The 18,658-nt window shown below is 39.2% G+C and overlaps 1 protein-coding gene across 5 annotated transcripts in view; it reads right to left on the reverse strand.

Annotated features, from left to right (window-relative positions):
• TRIM66 (tripartite motif containing 66) overlaps nucleotides 1–18,658 on the reverse strand; it is a 51,392-nt gene that overhangs the window by 8,015 nt on the left and 24,719 nt on the right. For all 5 annotated transcript variants that reach the window (XM_071558920.1, XM_071558921.1, XM_071558922.1 and 2 more), the window contains 7 exons: nucleotides 17,494–18,383; nucleotides 16,496–16,657; nucleotides 6,221–6,493; nucleotides 5,777–6,002; nucleotides 2,546–2,606; nucleotides 1,651–1,825; nucleotides 495–802 (listed from right to left, as the gene is read on the reverse strand). In XM_071558920.1, coding sequence (XP_071415021.1) covers nucleotides 495–802; nucleotides 1,651–1,825; nucleotides 2,546–2,606; nucleotides 5,777–6,002; nucleotides 6,221–6,493; nucleotides 16,496–16,657; nucleotides 17,494–18,383 — 2,095 coding nt within the window. The remainder of the gene's footprint in view (nucleotides 1–494; nucleotides 803–1,650; nucleotides 1,826–2,545; nucleotides 2,607–5,776; nucleotides 6,003–6,220; nucleotides 6,494–16,495; nucleotides 16,658–17,493; nucleotides 18,384–18,658) is intronic.

Genomic DNA, 18,658 nt, shown 5'->3' on the forward strand with positions numbered 1-18,658 from the left:
ACCTGTAACAAGTTGCTAGAGAACATATCTTAGGGAAACCAATGTTCTAACATTTCCCTATAAATCCTGATGATCCTAAATTTCCCACAAAATTTGCTAAACAACTGAATAGAAATTGACTGGTTGCCCTCTCCATGGGCTAGTCTCTTTTTTTTTTTTTTTCAGAGAAGAGCTGATGGCTACGCCCCAGATGTTACATGAGATTTAGGATTTTTTTTTTCTCCAGTGAGTCAAACCTCAGGTCTGCCACCTCCTTTGCTGTACTGGCCATTCAACTTGAAAAAGGGCACATATGGCTGGAAAGAGATCTTGTTCATAATCCATCTAGTTCCTAGCACGTAAGATAATTTTTCCCTTTGCAAGAAAATTATCAAAAAAGGCAAGTGAGAGATGCATTCCTTGTCCAGGTATAAGGCTGACACATACTTCCCTGAGGACATATTCTGCCCAAGGCAGTGAGCAAGAGCAGAAATTTAGTGAAATGTCATACATACAGTGGAAAGCTGAGCAGGGCTGGAACATGGCAGGAGAGATGGAAAACCTTGGGGCAGTGATCACAGCACAACAGTTCTCCTCCATTAAGACACACAGCACAGAAATCCTCATTTTCAATTGGACTGACTTCATGAGTAACTGGAGACTTTTTTATGCTGGAGATGCCATTGCTGAGCTTCTGATCAACAGACAGAGTATCTACAGGGGGAGATTGTGTCTGTCCTGCAGCCTGGGATATGAAAAGTGTTCTGTCCTCTGACGACTTCTCTCTGGACTTCAGTCCTTCAGGTGGACTATCTTTATTTATCTTGAAGGAAGAAAAATCTGGGATCACACAATCATCATTTTCATATATCAGCATACAACAGCAGTGGTTATCTGCAGACAAGCTGATTTCTCTGCAGCAAACTCTGCTGGAAAGAGCACTGGGGCTCAGCAGGCCCATGCTCAGCTTGACGTCTGCGACTGGTTGGCCAGGTCACCTTGGCCAAGTCATTCCCTCTGCATACCACATTGTAATAGCACTCTGAGAGCTGTACAGATCCCATACCATGGGTGGTAGAAACAGGAGAGTCCACAATGTTACTTGTAAACTTTACAGCAAACAGCACAAAAAGAAACAAAAATCCCACAAACAAATTTGACAAAATGAAACAAACAAACAAACTCCACAAAAAAACAAACAAACAAACCCCAAAAATAGTGCAGGTTTTTGTTCCCACCAGAAATCCCTTTTTCCTTCTGTGAAAAGAAGCTCACACTCAAGACTCAAACAAAGCAATAGAATACAAAGCTTTTAAAAATCTATTACACCGTGATTTCTGGGATTAGTTCCTATAACTGAAATATACATTCAGGTCAGTCTTGCACAATTTATCCTGTATTTGTAACCAGACAGGTGAGCCAAGCTATTTGTTAGAATACTAAAACACTACAGCTATCCAATCCCAGAGACAGACTTCCCAGAAACGGAGGTATCAGGAGCTATACAGCCAACTAAAAGCTGCGTTGTCTACTACCTCAAGTCATCACAGAAGTATCCCAGGCTGAAAGAAAACACATTTGTTCACTGTATAAAACCTTTCAAAAACCATGGATATAAACAGTAGGATAAAGGGGAGAAGGCAGGCAAAACCTCAAGGAAATTCCACTCACCTTTATAGACATACTTGAAGACCGTGTCCCACATTCAATTACCAGGAGGAAATTGCCCTCCTGCTCATTGTCCTGTGGTTGGAGCTTAAACACCGGCAGCTCCCCTACTTCCGATGCACATATTTTCAGGCGTTCCAGTCGTACATAGGGGATCTTCTGCTCCTTAGTGCCAGCCCTGCAGTCAAAAGGACACCTGGTTAACTTCAGTCATATTCCATAAAATTCTCCCTACTCAGTCACAATACTTTCCATGCACTATTATTTGTACTCTTTTTTTTTCTTTGCAGCTGTGACACTGCTGGCTAAATGTTGAAAATCTGGACAGCTTTCTAACAAGCTAATACTTAAAGAAATCTGAATGTAATCACTTTAAGTTAATCATATATGTAAATGCATTAATAACTTCTGTGCTAAATTATTGCCCTGCTCCATATATATTTGTTTTAATTATCCCAATTTAAGTTCTGCTTCATATTTTTAAGTGTGATCGGCTTCAAACAGGAACACAGCACATCATCAACTTTATCTGAACATATTATTAGTAGCTGAAAACAAAATTTCATAAAATTTTTAAGATAATATTAATCCTGTTCCTATTATATCTTTTAGTTTTAATTTAGGCTTAACAGTTTCTAATTGTTCAAGCGAGATAAATATGCAAGTATTTATTTATTCTTTCTGGAAAATGATAAAGAATAGTAGAAATACATGAATTCACCACTTTTTAATTGTCGTTTCATATTTAAGAAAACACTTTACAACTTTCAGAGCTATTATCTTTAAGGAATCAAATACTCTTTTTAAGTTCTCCATTATCATTAAGTATGACAAATTTTCAAAATACATGCATAAAATTTCACAGCCAGTGATTCTGTATAAAAAAAGGCTCCTCTACCTGACATTCTGATTGCTTTTCATATCCATTTCAAAACGTTCCTTTTCACAGTTATTGGAATCTGGAACAGAAGATAAGAAACCGAATAAAATATTTATAATATCACAGGCAGATTAGGGTAGAAAGTACTTCAGTATTCATGTATTTCTGTCTGGTGTTTAATATGATATCATAAGTGAATTATGGAATCGTTTCATCTATATGTATAGAAAATGTGTATGCTATTTTCTGTTCTGGTACAAAGCCTTTGTCTTTCCTTTTGCCTTTTAAGCACAGCTTCTGCACTAAATATGAGGAGTCTTTACAAAATCCTTTGTCGCAGTGATTTCGTGCCCAGGGAATTACATATATACACAGCCATGTCACATTCATCCATATACATGGAACAATATAAGTAATCCCCTTTGCTTTACAGCCTTCACTTGAGAAAAACAGACACACTGAGGTCTGAACCCCCAAAGCTCAGGAAGTCTCTGCAGTCTCCAGCTCCATGCTAAGAAGCTTCGGGATAATTCTTAAACACAGGAGGAAAATTGCATCTCCCATCTACCTCTGAGGTACAGAAGTTACACTATAATTTCTTTCTAGCCAATGTCTGTAACATATAAACACATGAATTCAAAACTATCTGTTATATAAGCATACAAGTAGCTGTAGCTCTTGATTGATACTAGATATAAGAGTAATAAAACTACTCCAAGGAGATGGGACAGGGCAGAGACAAATGCTTCAGTGGATGTCCTCATAAATACCAGTCCACTGACAAATTTCATAGTGGCACCTTCTTTGCTAGAAATTGGTTTGACATAGCCAATTCTAACAAGAAAAAAATATCATGGTTATCTGGAGATAAGTGAGGGTCAGGAAAACATGCTCTTTAGAAAAAATTTTTGGGTCAATGGTACCAAACCCATGGCTTGAAAGCAACCTGCCTCTAAGGATACTCTGCTCTTTCCAGCCACATAAAATATAATGCAATACAATAACGACTGACAAGGAAAGGTGCACACTTAAAGCATTATTCACTTCTGACTGTTACTCAGGTGAGGGGTGGTAGTCCTGTCATGAACAGAACTACTAAAGGGTCACTGCACACTGAGCTGAAGGAGAAGTTCTTGCTGTACACTGTCAAACCATGGGATGTTCCAGTGGTGCTGGCTTCCTATATTAAACACCTCTTCCATCAGCAACTTGGCCCATAAAATAATAGTGCCTATACAATTTTAGGAAAAGACCAAATTAAAGAGGTTGCAAACTCTGGAGAATATTTACAGTTAAAAATAGACCTTAGTGCATCGGAGAAAAAAAAAGTCCCCTAAATCAGTAAGGTTGAATTGAAATAACTGTGTTATGCTTATGAAGGATCAAATTAATGTAGTCAGAAAGGAAAACAACTGACTAGGGAACTACCCTGCAGAAGGAACTAAGAGTTAACGTGGGCTTCTTACGACACTCGAGTCAACCATCTAATACTGCTGCTACAAAGAGAGGAATATCATCCTGCAGTGTATAAGCAGCAGCAAGGAACGTAAAACACAAGAAGTTGATGTCCTGGCTCTGCATGGCACCCCAGAGGTCCCAGCTGCAGCACTGCGTCTGGCTGTGGGCAGCACTCCTTATTTGCAGAGAACCCAAAATAGCACAGCAGGAATGATGCGGTTTTGAAAAATCAAACTCCTGACCCATGAGGGGAGACTGAAACCATCAGATTTGTTTAGTCTAGGAAAGAGAAGGGTAGGGGAGGGTGTTTATTAAAGCCATGATAAGAAGCAAAGTGGCTGTAAGAGGGGAAAATGATGAAATCATGTACAATTTTCACCCCATCCCTTGTGGCTAGGATAAGAATTATTTTGTTTTGAATTAAGCTGAAATGTTTAGGTTAGGTTTGATATTAGAAAAGGATGAGTCTTTGGAGATATATGCCAGAAGGAATGAGATTTGGCAGCGCAGCACCACTGAAGTCACGAAGTCCTACTGAGAGCCACCAGCAGAGATAACGTTGCCTTTGCAGCAGAATTCATCTCTCACACTGCATATGGTGACTGTATCTCCTCAGGTCTCTCATCACTGCATGGTATTAAACAGGGACAGCAGTATGGGAATTGCTCACTCCTGATCCCTCCTTGTGAAAAGGGAGCAGCACTGAATTCAGCGTGCTAGGCTTTCCATCCTCTTGCACAACAGGGCCTGTGCTTTGCACAGAGCAAATCTGTGGCATCTGTTACAGACAGTGAGATTCTGCACGCTGGGGCTGTTGTCAGTGTGTAGTGTCACACGACCCAAACCAGATACTAGAAAGCTGCTCCCCTCAGAGATGCTTCAGGCTGACTGAGGCACAGCTTTTTAGGAGTGCACCTGATTCTTACAACTCACACAAATGATTGTGGCATAATTGTCACAATTTGGCATAGGACATAGAAAAGAAGACAAATACATTTCCTTGGCTCACTGAGCTAGACCTCTTTTGTGCTAATTAGAATTCTCTGAATAAAAGTATTGAACAGAGATAGAAATATTAATTCAGCTTTTCTAGAGAAAAGCAGCCAAATATTGGCATAAGTCATGGGACAACAGCTTGATCCTGCAATCCCTTGCTTGCATGAGTAGTCCCATTGACTTTCAGAGTTTGCAGGAATGAGGCTTTACAGTGTAGCATAACGATGTTGGCAATTTGCCCATGAAAAGAGTTAAGTAAAGCCTAATTCTCCATTAAGGCTGAAAAAGTAGGCCTTGGCTGAAGGGAATGTTCCACAGTAGACAGAGCCAAGCAAAAGCACATACTGTGCAATGTATTAAACAAAAATTTGGTATGCTACTGATGTGAAGGTCTTAGCAGGAGATACATTACGTTTTGGAAGTAATTTTTTTTTTAAATTGAATTTGGACTCTTCAAACCAGCTCTTCAATAGTCATAACTGCAGGTCTCATTAACAGGAGTGCTTTTAAGAGAAGTAATACTCCAGGTTCTTCACATAGATACATTCATATTTGGTTCAGGGATAAAAGATGTTACAAATTCAAAGTATATAATTGCCATGTTTTTCCCCCACAAATGAGATCAAACACACTTTTCCATTGGATTAAGTACTCTGATAATATTTGAGGCTTGCTAGAAAGCATATTTACATGGAAGTATATTAATAAGAATACTGCTTTGCAATGCTTGTAATGCATAGTGCTAAGAAAGACAGCCCAAACAAAACCCTAAATGAAATAATTAAAACCTGTTACCTTCTTCGCTTCTATGTTGTCTCATTCTGGCATTCATGGGCAGGACAGAAGTATTGCTGAGTTCAGAAGGAGAAGTGCAATGATGAGATTTTTTGATTGAAAGATTAATAGGTTCTTCCATCACCTTTTGCATAGAAAGAGTTAATTCATCTACTACATCTTGCCCAGCAGTAGCCAATCTGTTTTCTAGAAGACAATCTACAGCACTGAGGTCTTCATTTTCCAGCTTTGATGGGGGGGGGGGGGGGAATAGAAAGAAATGAAATTTTAGCATTAGTTTTCTTTCTTTCCTTTTTAAGAAAATATTTTTAATCAGTTTTCACATACCAGATAAGGAGAACTTTACTTACTGAAAAAGCTACCTTTGACTGATTGACTAAACAGTAACATGCTGTTAAATGAAAGCAGATTCCCGCTCAGCATAAGACTTTGAGCGATTCCTACCTTGCATTTGGTGCTGCCCTGAAGTGCATCACCTGGTGCAAGGACAGCAGGATTCCCAGGGCTCAGGTCACTTGGAGCTCTGCCCAACACCATACTGTAGCTGGGCACTGTCTCTGGTGGAGTATCACAGACACAAAGGGTATTTGGGGATGAGTCAAGTGTTGCAGCAGCTGCACCTTTCACCTGTGGATCAGCTGAGCTAGACAGCCTTGCTGGGGGCGATTCCATTTCCACGCTGTTTAAAAAGCCTGCAATGCTTAAGGATGCTGAATGCTGGGAAAAGCAAATAGAAAAAAAACCAACCAGTATAGTAATAAACTTTTCAACAGCAAAATGCTACTGTTCTGTCTGTAATAGGTGAGATACTCTGTTTCAGCTAGACACAATCAAACAGTTGTGTTAAAAGGGTTGTAAGATTCTATTGTAATCCCGTACTATTCCCAAAAGCTTTAGATTTTTCACCATTAAAACTGAAAACTGGAAAAAGAGAGAACTAGGTTACTCTTCTGTGATTTACAAAAGATGTCTTCTTTAAATCAGTCCAAGAAATTCTCATTTTTAATTCCTGCAATGATTGGGAAATTTAAGCATGTAGAGTACTGTACCAAACTGACCTTTGATATAAACCCTCCTAGCTTCCATTAAGTTATTCCATAAGAAATAAGACTCAAATCAGAAATTTTATCATTTTATCAAAAAATCATCAGATTATTTTATTCAGAAAGAAGATTCAGAAGAAATAAGATCCAAATCTGATACAAGTGGATGAAGCTATTGTTCCTTTTAATGATGCTGAAAACTTTAGGCTAGTTTGTGAGTCTGTCCCATTAAAACCAAAGGCATTTCCCCTTTAAATAACACAGAGTAAATCCAGAAACATCCTAGATGTACTAATGAGGAAAGGATGTACATATCTAGTTTTCAAAGAAAGGAAATATTTACCAAAGTCTCAATATGCATTTCTCTACTGCCTCCTGATTTGTCACTATCAAATCCACAGAGATACTGTTATGCAAACCAAAGCAAATCCACCCATCTAGGTGACTTTCTTAAGCTTTCTTACATCCAGGAATATGTGACTGTATTGAAAACAGGACTCTTTCAGCATCTCTATGAAGCAAATATAAGCAGTTTTAAGAAGGATGCAGATCTGTGTCATTTGAATATGCAATTTTTCCTTTATTTCATCATAGTTCACTGCTGTTTCACCCTTAGCAATTGACTGAATATATCCTTTTCATTTGACTGCAATATAGTAAGTAGCACTCATTGTAATACAAATCAAGACAATAGAAATTTGTTGACTGTATGTGAATTAGGGTTTAAATTCACTGTTATACTTAATTTTCTGGTAGGGCTCAGAAACTTAGAAGTGAATCTGAGACAGGACCCATTTCCTAGATTTGATTAGTATTTCTCTCAACTTATACACCGCTTTGGATTTTGATACCTTTGTCTGTCTTACCCCACAGTGGTAAAGACAGTAGCCTAGACTGAGCTGTCAGTTGTGGCTGTGTAAACCCTACATAATGTCAAAGTCAGTCTTGAATTCCTGTGCTTGGAATACACATGAACTATGTGCCAAGAGGAGGTTCTGCCCACAGACACTGATATCCACCTAAGGATGTGATTTAATCTTTTTGTCAATTTGCAGTAGGCACTACTAGTGTGAGCTCTGCCTGAACAGTGACCACTTAATTCAATAAGATAAAATAGAATGCATTTGAGATAGAAGGGTTTAGCTCTTCTGCAGTGCTAGGGAAGGTTTGTGTCATTCTACTGTGCAGTGCTCCAGTGAGTCTGCTTTAAACAGTCCCTCCATGTAGAAGGCACCCCAGAGAGTACTGGATTTTTGCAGCCAGCATATTGGCCATTTTCCTCCTCTTGAGTCAAATGAACACTCTTGAATCTAAGCTGCCTGAGCTATAATAACTTTTTGGAAGCAACTGGAACTAGCAGAAGTTTGAGCTGAAAGCTAGAACATAGCAAATGAGGAAATGCATTGGTGGAAGCACAATTTGCCATATAGCATTCCTAAGAATATTGAGGTTTCAAACCAAAGTTGCATATGTAGGTCAGAAAGGAATCCAGCTTTGATAGCTGCACATCTTCAAGAAGTCCACAAAGATCAAAAGTGTTTTATTGCTGTCATAATTTGCTTATGACATTTTCTTGCACATGCAGTGACAAATGTGGCCTGTCAAGTACACATTTTCATTCCATCTCTCTTTTCATCACAAGCCTTTTTCAGATGACAAAATAAACATGTGAATTGTTCCCATATCACTTACAAAAAAAAAAAAAAAGGCAGAATTCATGCTTCAACTGAACAGATGAACTGTAATCAGCCTTGCCTTTTCCCCTTAGCTCGAAGTCCATTTTGAGCATTAACTAAGTCTCTGTGAGGTAGTTAAATACTTATTTAGCCAGGTTTTCCAAAGCATGAAGCATCCTCAAATTCCTGTCTGAGCCAAGAGGAACCACCTAATGCTGTGCTCCATTGGAAACAGGCATGCTGAGGCACACACAGGGCAGGCACAGCATCCAAAGCTGTGCAGCAAGTTCACTGGAGGCCTTCTGGCCATTCACTTCTTCTAATCACTACACACATATTCCTTCACTCATTTACGAGCACATGCCACCATTTATTATACATTGAGACCCGACCCCGTGAAGACCCTCTGTGTGTAGCTGTGTACACCTCAGGTGAGAGATTAGCCCTGCTAAAGCAATGGTAGGGTTACTCCTGGCTTCAGTGAGACAAATCTACATACTGAGAGTGGTTGCTGGGATGACTCCTACTGAAGAAAAAAAACCCAAACAAGCAACATAGACACACACAAGAATTTCATTATAGCTAAAATTTTCAGAAAGGTGAAATTGAATTGCATAATATGGCTACATCCTTTTTACTCTTCTAGCTAGCATCAGTTTCTTCAGAGAGCTTTTTTAGATTATATAAGCCAATGTAAAACCTTACTCTTGTTAAAAAGAAAAAAGAGTAATGAGGCCATCAAATTGCCATCTGTCTTTCCCTTGGGGCAAAAGTTAATTTTGTGGTTATTTTAATGATGAAGCAACATTATGATCTTTCAGTGCAAAATATTAAAACTCACAGTTAAGAACAGACACATTCCATTCTGATCCATGGAGCTGCTGTCAAGTGTGAAGTGAACAATGCACTGGGAACAAGGCTCATTAATAGCCTATTAATTCACTCCCTAAAATAATCATTTCTTTTGCCATTAGCAAAAATTTCTCTTTTCCCTTGGCAGTTCAGCGAGTTTTTGCAAATGGGATGCCTTTAAAGAATTTATCTCTGTTTTATAAAAGCTCTATTGCTTTCACATTGCACTGTTTGAACAACAAGCATTAATTATGCTCTTGGGCAGAGGCTGGCTTCAGCTGTAGGTTAATTTTGAACTTTTTGACATTTTAATGTACAGCTTGGCACATTGAACTACATCTGTGTCATTATAAATGGAATTCTCATTGTCTCATAATTAATTTTGGCCTGATGAGCCTTATAATATAATGGCAGCAGCATCACCACCCCAAAATGCTTTCTACCACAAATTTCTTACCTATGGTAGTGAAAGTTAAGAAGAAAGAACATGCAAAGTGCCTTCAGAGAACAAAAAATAAATATATGGTTCAGTCCAAATATTTTTTAAATCACTGTTGCATTTTAAAAGGTCCAGTGTAAACATGCAGCACTAATACAGAAGAATTCTGAGAAGCAAATACTTACCTTGAAACAGTGGGATTAGGATTTGTTAGGATTGTTTTGGCAAAGTCTCAAGGCTGTTGACATTAAGTGTCACAGATAAAGCAAGCTAAAACTAGGAACCGCCAATTCTCTTTGCTATAAGAGAAATAACATGCTGCAAATGGTTGCAGAGTAATGAACGGCTGCTATTAAGTGGAGCAATCCCCCTGGCAGCTCATTATGCTGGAAGGTTAAACAAATGTACTACTCCAATCCAGTCACTTAACTCACCGCACACAGCAGCACTGATAGCACAGGTTACACATGCTTCCTATTCGTATTTTCCAGTTTCAGAACAGAATCCAAAGGATTTCCTTTCCATTTTTATGAGAAAAAGAATCCAAATCTTCCTTAACAATTTGTCTGAATAACCTGAAGCTGGCTTAAAGCAGAAGGAGGAAGAGATTGTATGGAGCAAGCAGCATCATGTTTTATTTATCTTTTTTTTCAGGTCAAAGGAAAAAGGTTTTGTAAAATTAACATTCTGGGAAATCTACCTAATTGCATTAAGCGTGAACACATTTGTGCTATAAACAGCTCAATTCTGTAAGTAAAAAACATACTGTGTTATTTTAGAAATTTGTAGGACCCTAAATTCCAGCCTGTTGTTATTTCCTTCATCACTATTTCCCCTAAAATTAATAGTAATTAGGGCAAAAAAATAGCAACAACAAACCAACTTTGGTGCCAAGCTAAGATCTGAAGTTCTAGCATTGGATATTAAATTATTATTGCTTTCAGTCACTTAGTAATCACAACATGCTCTGTGCAACACTAACAACAAATAAAACCTCCACTCTGTCTTCCAACTCCGCTCCCACAGACCTCACTTGTTTTTAAAGAAAAAAAAAAATCAAAAAAACACCCAAACATGCTAGTTAAACCTTTGCCACCGAGATGAAAGAAGTGTCATTAATAAAGCTTAGGAAAAATGTGTCGGGGCAAAATACCCAAAGAATGCCACCAATAGCAGACTGAAGTCAACTGCTCTCTCTGACAATCTTGTAGTAACAGCGGCACTGGTGAGTCAGAGTAGAAATTCACATTCATCAAGTTGGAGGAGCAGTTGAAAGGTTCCACCACAAACTGTCACTATGTTAGTCTTGCACGAAATGCCACCATTGCATATAATTGGAATAAAACAGAAGCCTCTCACAGTGCTCTGAAGAGTTCTCCTTGGATGGCATGAAATATTTTCTAGGATTTCCCCATTTCTGATACTTTATGGTGCTTGAGACAAACAGAGCTTGAACTAAGAAGCTGAGACTTTGCTAATCAAAAACAACAATACAAAAATCAGCATTATAGCACTGCAGAACGTTTCCATGTGCTTACACTTTCCTTACTATTTCTGTCTCAAAAATTATTTATGAAAACTACAAAGTATAGAGAAAATGACCAAAGATATAAAGGACCAAAGTACAGAATGGCTTTCAGGAAAGAAAATCCTGACCCTAGAGGGAAAAACATTTTCCACCTTTGAAAAGAAATTTTGAGAGTAAATTCAATATAGACTGATAAAACACTGATATTATGAAAGTGGTGAATACAGAGTGATTATCCCCTGTTTTTCCTAACACAAGAAGTAGAAGGCATCTGCCTGAAGTATCAGGCAACAGATTTAAAGTAAGCAAGCAGAGGGACCCACACAATGCAAAACTCAGTTGCTGTAGAATGCTGAGGAGCAAATACTATTAAAACAGACTCAAAAATGGATTAGACAGATTCACGGAGGAGAGGTCCATGAAAAGCTCCAAAACACAATTCTGTTGGTACAGCCTTCAGGTCAGAAAGTCCCTTAAGTGCTGATTTTCAGAAGATGGGATAGTTTATCATCAGTTCATATTTCTCTGTTTATTATGCCCTCTCCTAAGTATCTCCTGTTGGCTACAGCTATTAATGATCTGATGCTCTTCAGTAACAACTTACTAATACAGTGCATGACATATTCTGTGATTCACTTTAAGCAGAAGGTGAACTAATAGCTCAATGGGAGAAACCCTCAAAGACTGCTAAGGAGGATAACCAAACCTGAGTTTGCTAAATGCTGTCCAATCTACTCACAACTAAGCAGTGTCCCAGAAGGCAGAACCATGACCAAGCTGCTTTTTAGGATAAGTGGGGAGGGGACAGAACATTCCTCTGCCCAGTGCCCAGTGCAGCAGCTGGACAAGACAAGGAATCCTCCCACCTAGAAGTAAAAGGTCTTGCTCCAAACTACAGAAAGGGTTGCACTTACAGAGTCTGAGGAAGAGAGATGTCCAGCTGGCCCTGCAACAACGCCAATGGCTGTTGCAGCAGTACCTGAAGCTCAAACTACAGATTTTTTCTATAGATGTACAGTAATCATGACATTTCTTCAAATACTAGGTACAGCCTTTAGACCTCTTACTCATCACAGCCAGAAATTACAATTAGGTATATGCAAACAAAACTGACATAGTATTCATTTTATTATTCCTGAAAACACAGTTAGGCTCAAAATATCTTATTATTCTCACCTCTGTTCCAGAGGGCATGACCTCTCCAGTTCTGTGCTCAAATTAATAACTCACTACCATACTATGTAAAAGCAACAAGAGGACCATATCATTGCAGGAGGATGGTAACCCTTTCCACAAAACTGTTTGTCTAATTGAGTACTCTTTCCTTCACACTGCAACTTTGCAATGCAACAGCTTGTGCAAAATCTGTTTGCTAGAGCTTGGCACAATTCCCTGGAACTGAGGTGCAAGTATCACAAAAGTTATCTGAAATTTGTTTTCTCTTTTGCTGGCATTCTTATTGGAGAGGCTGGGTATTTGACAGGCATGGAGACAGAACAACTCCACAAGCCAAAACAGAGCTCCTGATTACATACATGATTGAAGTAGGGGACCATGAAGAGAAAATTATATCCATTTTGCACATCCACACAAAACCATTTCCAGTGCTATCTTGTTAAAAAGTGTTAATCAAGCCCAAAATTATGCTAAATGCTGTACTTACATGAAACAATCAATGGTCTAAGTATAGAAACATTTATTTTGCACAAAACAAAAATTAATTCACAGAGAAAGAATAGTTAGAAGAATACAAAGACAGAAAGGATGACAAAATATCACTATTAATGCCTCAAAATCAGTGAAAGAAATTAAAATAAGCCCACGTATAACTGAAATTACACGTTTAGAGCCTATGCTATACACAAGTATACAGAGCACAGACAGGCATTACTCTGAACTTTAAGATAGCAATATCCGTGGTATCAATGTTTGTGATTGATACCAGTTAGAAAACCCTACTTTTATACAACCGGAAAAGCAAAACTCCACTGTGCAGTGAAGTTAGATTTAATTTTTGTATGTTATATTTCACCATCTATCAGGACAGGGACATTTTACAAATGTGTGAAGTGTTTCTCTAATTCTGCTTATCAATAACCAGTTTTAGATGTGAGGAAAAGAAAACAGTACTTATCAGAAAAACCTGAACAGGTACTCTTTGAGCTCAAAAGCTGTCACATGGCACACAAGTGCCTCATACCAGGGTGTAACAGCTGCACTTCTCTGGGATGATCTGAATAAAGTCCTCGTGATTTCCATGTTTATGAGTGATGTAGTAATCCCAAACTATTAACAGCACCTGCACTACATTATTTCACACTTAAAAATGATCCTCTATGCAGACAATTTAACTAGTTAGTCAATAATTTCAAATGCATACTATAAACATGTTTCAAAATTAATGCATAGATGTTGAATTACATGAGCAACCAAACCTTGCCTCACTCCAAAATAAATGAAACCACTGGGCTAAATAAATAATTTGTTTTATTTTATTTTGACAGATCTTGGCAAACTTATCATTTAACAATTAATTTAGATGCACGCTGCTTTCTTGTTAATGAAAGGATCTCAGCAGACAGAGAATCACCCACTCCACTAGGAATGCTGCACCCAGCTGAAGGCTGTTGGAGTTGAGCAGAACCGCAACACAAGGTCAAGAAGTCCAAAACCTATTATTCTCCAAATGACAGTCCATAGTTCTTCTTCAGGTAGCAGAAGGTTTATCAAGTCATTTTCTCTCTACCATATTTTTCAAGTGCAGTATTTCAGACTTGTCCACATTCACTTTTTTCCATGTCCTTTAAGATATTGAGAGAGATGAAATGTTCTGAATATAGACCATATGAGAGTCAATGGTCAAACATCTATGCAGACATTTTTGTCTGGAGATGAGTGTGAAAAATATTTAATCAGCTGAAACAGATGTGAATGAATAGACACATTCCCTTCTTAAACAGGAACTGATCTTCCATTTAACACTAGACTTAATTCAATTGTCAGCAAAAGCAGTCAGACATCTTTAAACATCATCCATGAAGAAGATATCTCAAGGGTTTCCTTTACTGTGCTGTTTCACTTCCTCATTTCTAATTCACCACTGTCAGAGCTGTCAGTACGTTATGTCTTCATCCCAAACAGCTCATCAGAAGAGATAAAGGCAAGCAAAGATGGGGTACTGTAGCTGTTGAAACTAGTCAGAAAAATCAGACATCCTTCTGCTTTCGGCAGAAGTGCATACACTTCTCAACACCAGTAGAAAAAAATCTTATTTCCCCCCTCTAATAATGTCATCCTCTTGCCACATTCACAACTTCAACTGCAACAAATCAGCCCTTCTTCCTTCAGACTGCACTTTTCTCTCTCTTTCCTGCACATCTGCTTCCATTTGCTTCCCTCTTTATGACTTTTCTTGTTTAAGGTGGAGAAGACAAAGAAGAGATTCTTCTGAAAGTTATTCTGAAACCATCACCATTCACTTTCACAAATAACTTTAAGGGCAAGTCTACATTACAAGAAAAGTATGTGCTCAGATTCAGTCTTATTCAGGTCCTAAATACACATCTTCAATTTTTACAGTCAGATCCAGATCCTAAAGTAAAGGGAGCCCTATGCTAGAAAATCCACATAGCTTTCCTCAGTCTCAGTCCTGGGCTCTGCCATCAGAGGTTAAAGGGGATCTGCTTCAAACGTGAAAGTTCAGAGCCAAAGAGCATAATCTCAGTATGTCATGACATCATCATCCTGATCCAGAAATTGCATCAGATTTACAGGATTAAGTTCTAAAATGCAGAATTCTTTGTGCCTTTCAAGTCTGATTTGCATGCTGCTCCCAGGCCCTCAATAATCATTACCTTTCCATGTCTCTACAACTCCCAAAGGGATCTCCAACAATTCTCTGAATAGGTATTGCATCATAAATATGGTGAGTCAATGAAGCTACATACTAAAGAAGGAAAACTAATTTCCTTTTTGAGGCTAGCAAGGAAAGACAAGTACTTCCACAATAATCCACACAGAAATTCCAATAAAAAATATCCTTGAGAGACAGCCACATAGTACAACAAAAGTAACAAACACATCAAAACAACCAAGATATGATGTGCTGTTTGGAGTGTTTTGCACAAACAGTACAGAGAAGTAAAAGGCAGCTTCTCTGCTTCAAATGCACAGGTGATATCCAGAGCCAGCAAGGATCTGTATGTATGGCCAAACTTTGGGAAGGGCTCTCCCCACGTGGTGTGCCCTTCCAGCCTGCGCAGTGGATTTTAGGTGAGGCTCAGCGGTCGCAGAACTGGCCCCACCATTTAAGTCCTGAGGTTCATCTGCCACGGCCGAGCGAGCTTGGACAGTGACAGTGAAGTCCTCAGGACTAGAACCTACAGCACCTGGCATTTCCCAGGAGGTCTCCCATCCAAGTACTAATCCGGGGCTGACACTGCTTAGCTTCGGAGATCTGATGGGATTGGATGTCAGGGAGGCATTTAACTGCCCATAAGCAAGGATCTACTGATAAGGATTAGCCCTCCTGTTTTTTTTCATGCTGCTTCTTCAATAGTCAGGGCCTCATAGTTGGTGGAAGGATGAAAGCCTGGCTCTACTATGTACTAAAATAGTCTAGAGATACAAAAATTATGATTTTTCTTCTTATATATGAACAAAAGTAAGAAGTATAATGAAATTATATCCCTTTCAGACACCCCACATTCAGTAATAATTAGTGTTGTTACTTCCAGGGCAATTATTTTGAAGGGTGAATCTCAGGCCTGATTTCATCAGTTTCTCTGACTTTTTCTTTTACTCCAAACTCTCTGCTGCTACTATGGTAGTTAGCAAGTCTTAAGAGTTCAATCCCTAGAGGCAGATTTTAAGCAGCATAGAAATTCAGCCTCTATTTATTTACAAGCTCATGGTTTAACACTCATACCAACCAGATCTCAACAATACCAGATTACAGAAGAGTTGCTGATCCTGGCTACAGCCCCATGTGTAGAGGCACTTACTGGGACAGCCCAAAAGGTTAGGCTGTGACTGTCTTCCAAAATTTACAAGCCATTTTGTTGACTTTTGCCACATTTTAATTTTTTTCTAGCTGATTGTAAACTCCCATGCCCAATTATATTTAATATTATAAAACTATGTTTTTCCCTTTGATTTTTGTTTAAAAAAAGTTCTTTATACCTTTCTGACTGGACGGAAAGCTGATTGTTGCAGTGTGCTCTCAGAGGAGTGCCTGCTGCCACTGCCTTCTTCATCTAGTGACTGTGACAGGGAAGGACTATCACTTTTGTCAAGAGGAACGGCAGGCTTCTGGGCATCATGTTCTGTGGAGCTCTCATAGACCTACAAATCACAATCAAGAATCTGTGTTTTACACATCTTAGAAAGAAAAATGGTAATAAATTTACATCAATTCACAGCATACACATTATGACAAGACTGAAAATACTCTAAAACAAGAGATGTTTGAAATAACCCCAAGCAGAGAATGGAGAAAGATTTTTCTCAAACATTAATGAATTATTAAAATAAAATCAATAAACCTGCTGAAATGTACAGCTATTCTAGAATCCTGCAGTCTACCCTTACAGGTAATTCATTTTGAGAACTATTCAAGGTGGCAACTTCACAGAATTTACCCAATGGGAAGTCCGAGCCACCTTTCTGCTGCAAACCCCACTGTTTTGAGTGAGTTTCAAAGCCACCTTATTGTGCACCTGATCTGCCTTGTAGTTTGGATGCTTACTACCAAGCAGTCCCTCTTTCAAAGGCAGAATTCCTACTAACAGGGGAAAAGGGAAGAAATTAGCCCTGCTGAAAAAATTTTAGCTGAACATGTATGAATACTGATGATAATCTTAAAGAACATGATGAAGCAGCAAGAGCAGATACTAATAGAATGGTAAATAACTCCCAGACAAAAAAATGGTCGTCTTCTTCTGCTGCTGTAATAATTCAGTGCTGCTCACCATGTCTATTTAGAGATTCAGAATGTTGGGATCCAGGTTCTTTATGCAGCATTTCACAGAAAGTTTTGGGCAATCTGCATGAGGCCTCTGCTGCTTACATAGACAAGGCAACAATAGAAAGTTCAGAAAAATACATGAAATCTCAAAGGTGTCTCAGATCTGAGCTTATATTGACTAAACACAATAGAAAAGAACTTTTAGAGAACTTACTTGGGCTTCATCTTGGCTTTGTTGCTGCACTGGGGCTGGCTGCCTTACAATGTAGTTGATTTGGCCAACTATGGTCTGTTGAACATGCTGAGGTGGCTTGGCTTGGTTCAGCTGCAAGCTGGACTGCCCCTGGGCCTGCAGAAGAAGCTCCAGATCCTTCTTCATCTCCTCCAGTTCCAACTGGTGGTGCATGATGTCCAGGCTCTGTTGGATGACTTGCTTGTGGGTGCTCTCACTCTGAACTGGTGGTGGTGATGCCCGTGGTGGCAGCTGCTGCTGCTGTGGGGGAGGCTGCAGCAAGGGGTTCGATTTTATCTTCTGTAGATGACCAAGCTGCACTTGCACGCTTGATGTCTGCAAAGAAGGCTGCGAGCGGAACGGCTGTGCATCGCTCGTGTGAACTTGCTGAGCGTCGTGTGATACAACAGCATAACCCAGGGGTGCAGTTTGCTGCAGCTGCTGGAATGGCAAGTGCTTCCCCATCCTCCCAGACACATTCTCTGGCTCTGACCGTGACTGCTGTTCCAGCCCAGACTGTGTTAGCTTCATAGGCTGGGGGGCACCCCCTTGCTCTTTGTCATGTTGATGCTGCATGCTGTACTGCAGAGGAAACTGCTGCATTTCGGGAGGTTGTCGAAAATTTTTATGGCAGTTTATGTCTTGGTAAGAAGGCTGAGCTTTGATTGGGTGAGGAAGTCTGAGGCAGTGTGAGCAACACACAGGTGCAGGACACTGAACTGCAGGTGGAAAGTGATGTGGCTGGCTGTTTACAGGCTCCAGTTGGGATGCTGATGAAGAGTGCCCATGATACAAAGAGGTTTGTAACCCTTGAACATTTCCACATAGTATATCTGAGTGAGAAATGTGTCCACCTTCCATTGTGAAACCTCCTGGAAAAAACAGCAAATTTACTGTCTGCTACGGTCTTGACAAATTTCCAGAATAAAAACTGTAGACAAGGAAATGGCCACCTTTTACATTTCAAATATAAAAGATATTAAAATATCCTATCTAAACAGTCCATCAACATATATTCAAGACAGCTTTTTCAATATTTTTCAGTGATTTCAAATCACACCAAACTCCCACTGATATCAGTGGAACTCACGGCTGAATTACCGAGCAAACACTTTATAAAACTGACCTTATTTTATCTTAACTGATG

This window comes from Pithys albifrons, chromosome 6 (genome assembly GCF_047495875.1).
Source record: "Pithys albifrons albifrons isolate INPA30051 chromosome 6, PitAlb_v1, whole genome shotgun sequence".
In the NCBI taxonomy this organism is placed as follows: Eukaryota; Metazoa; Chordata; class Aves; order Passeriformes; family Thamnophilidae; genus Pithys; species Pithys albifrons.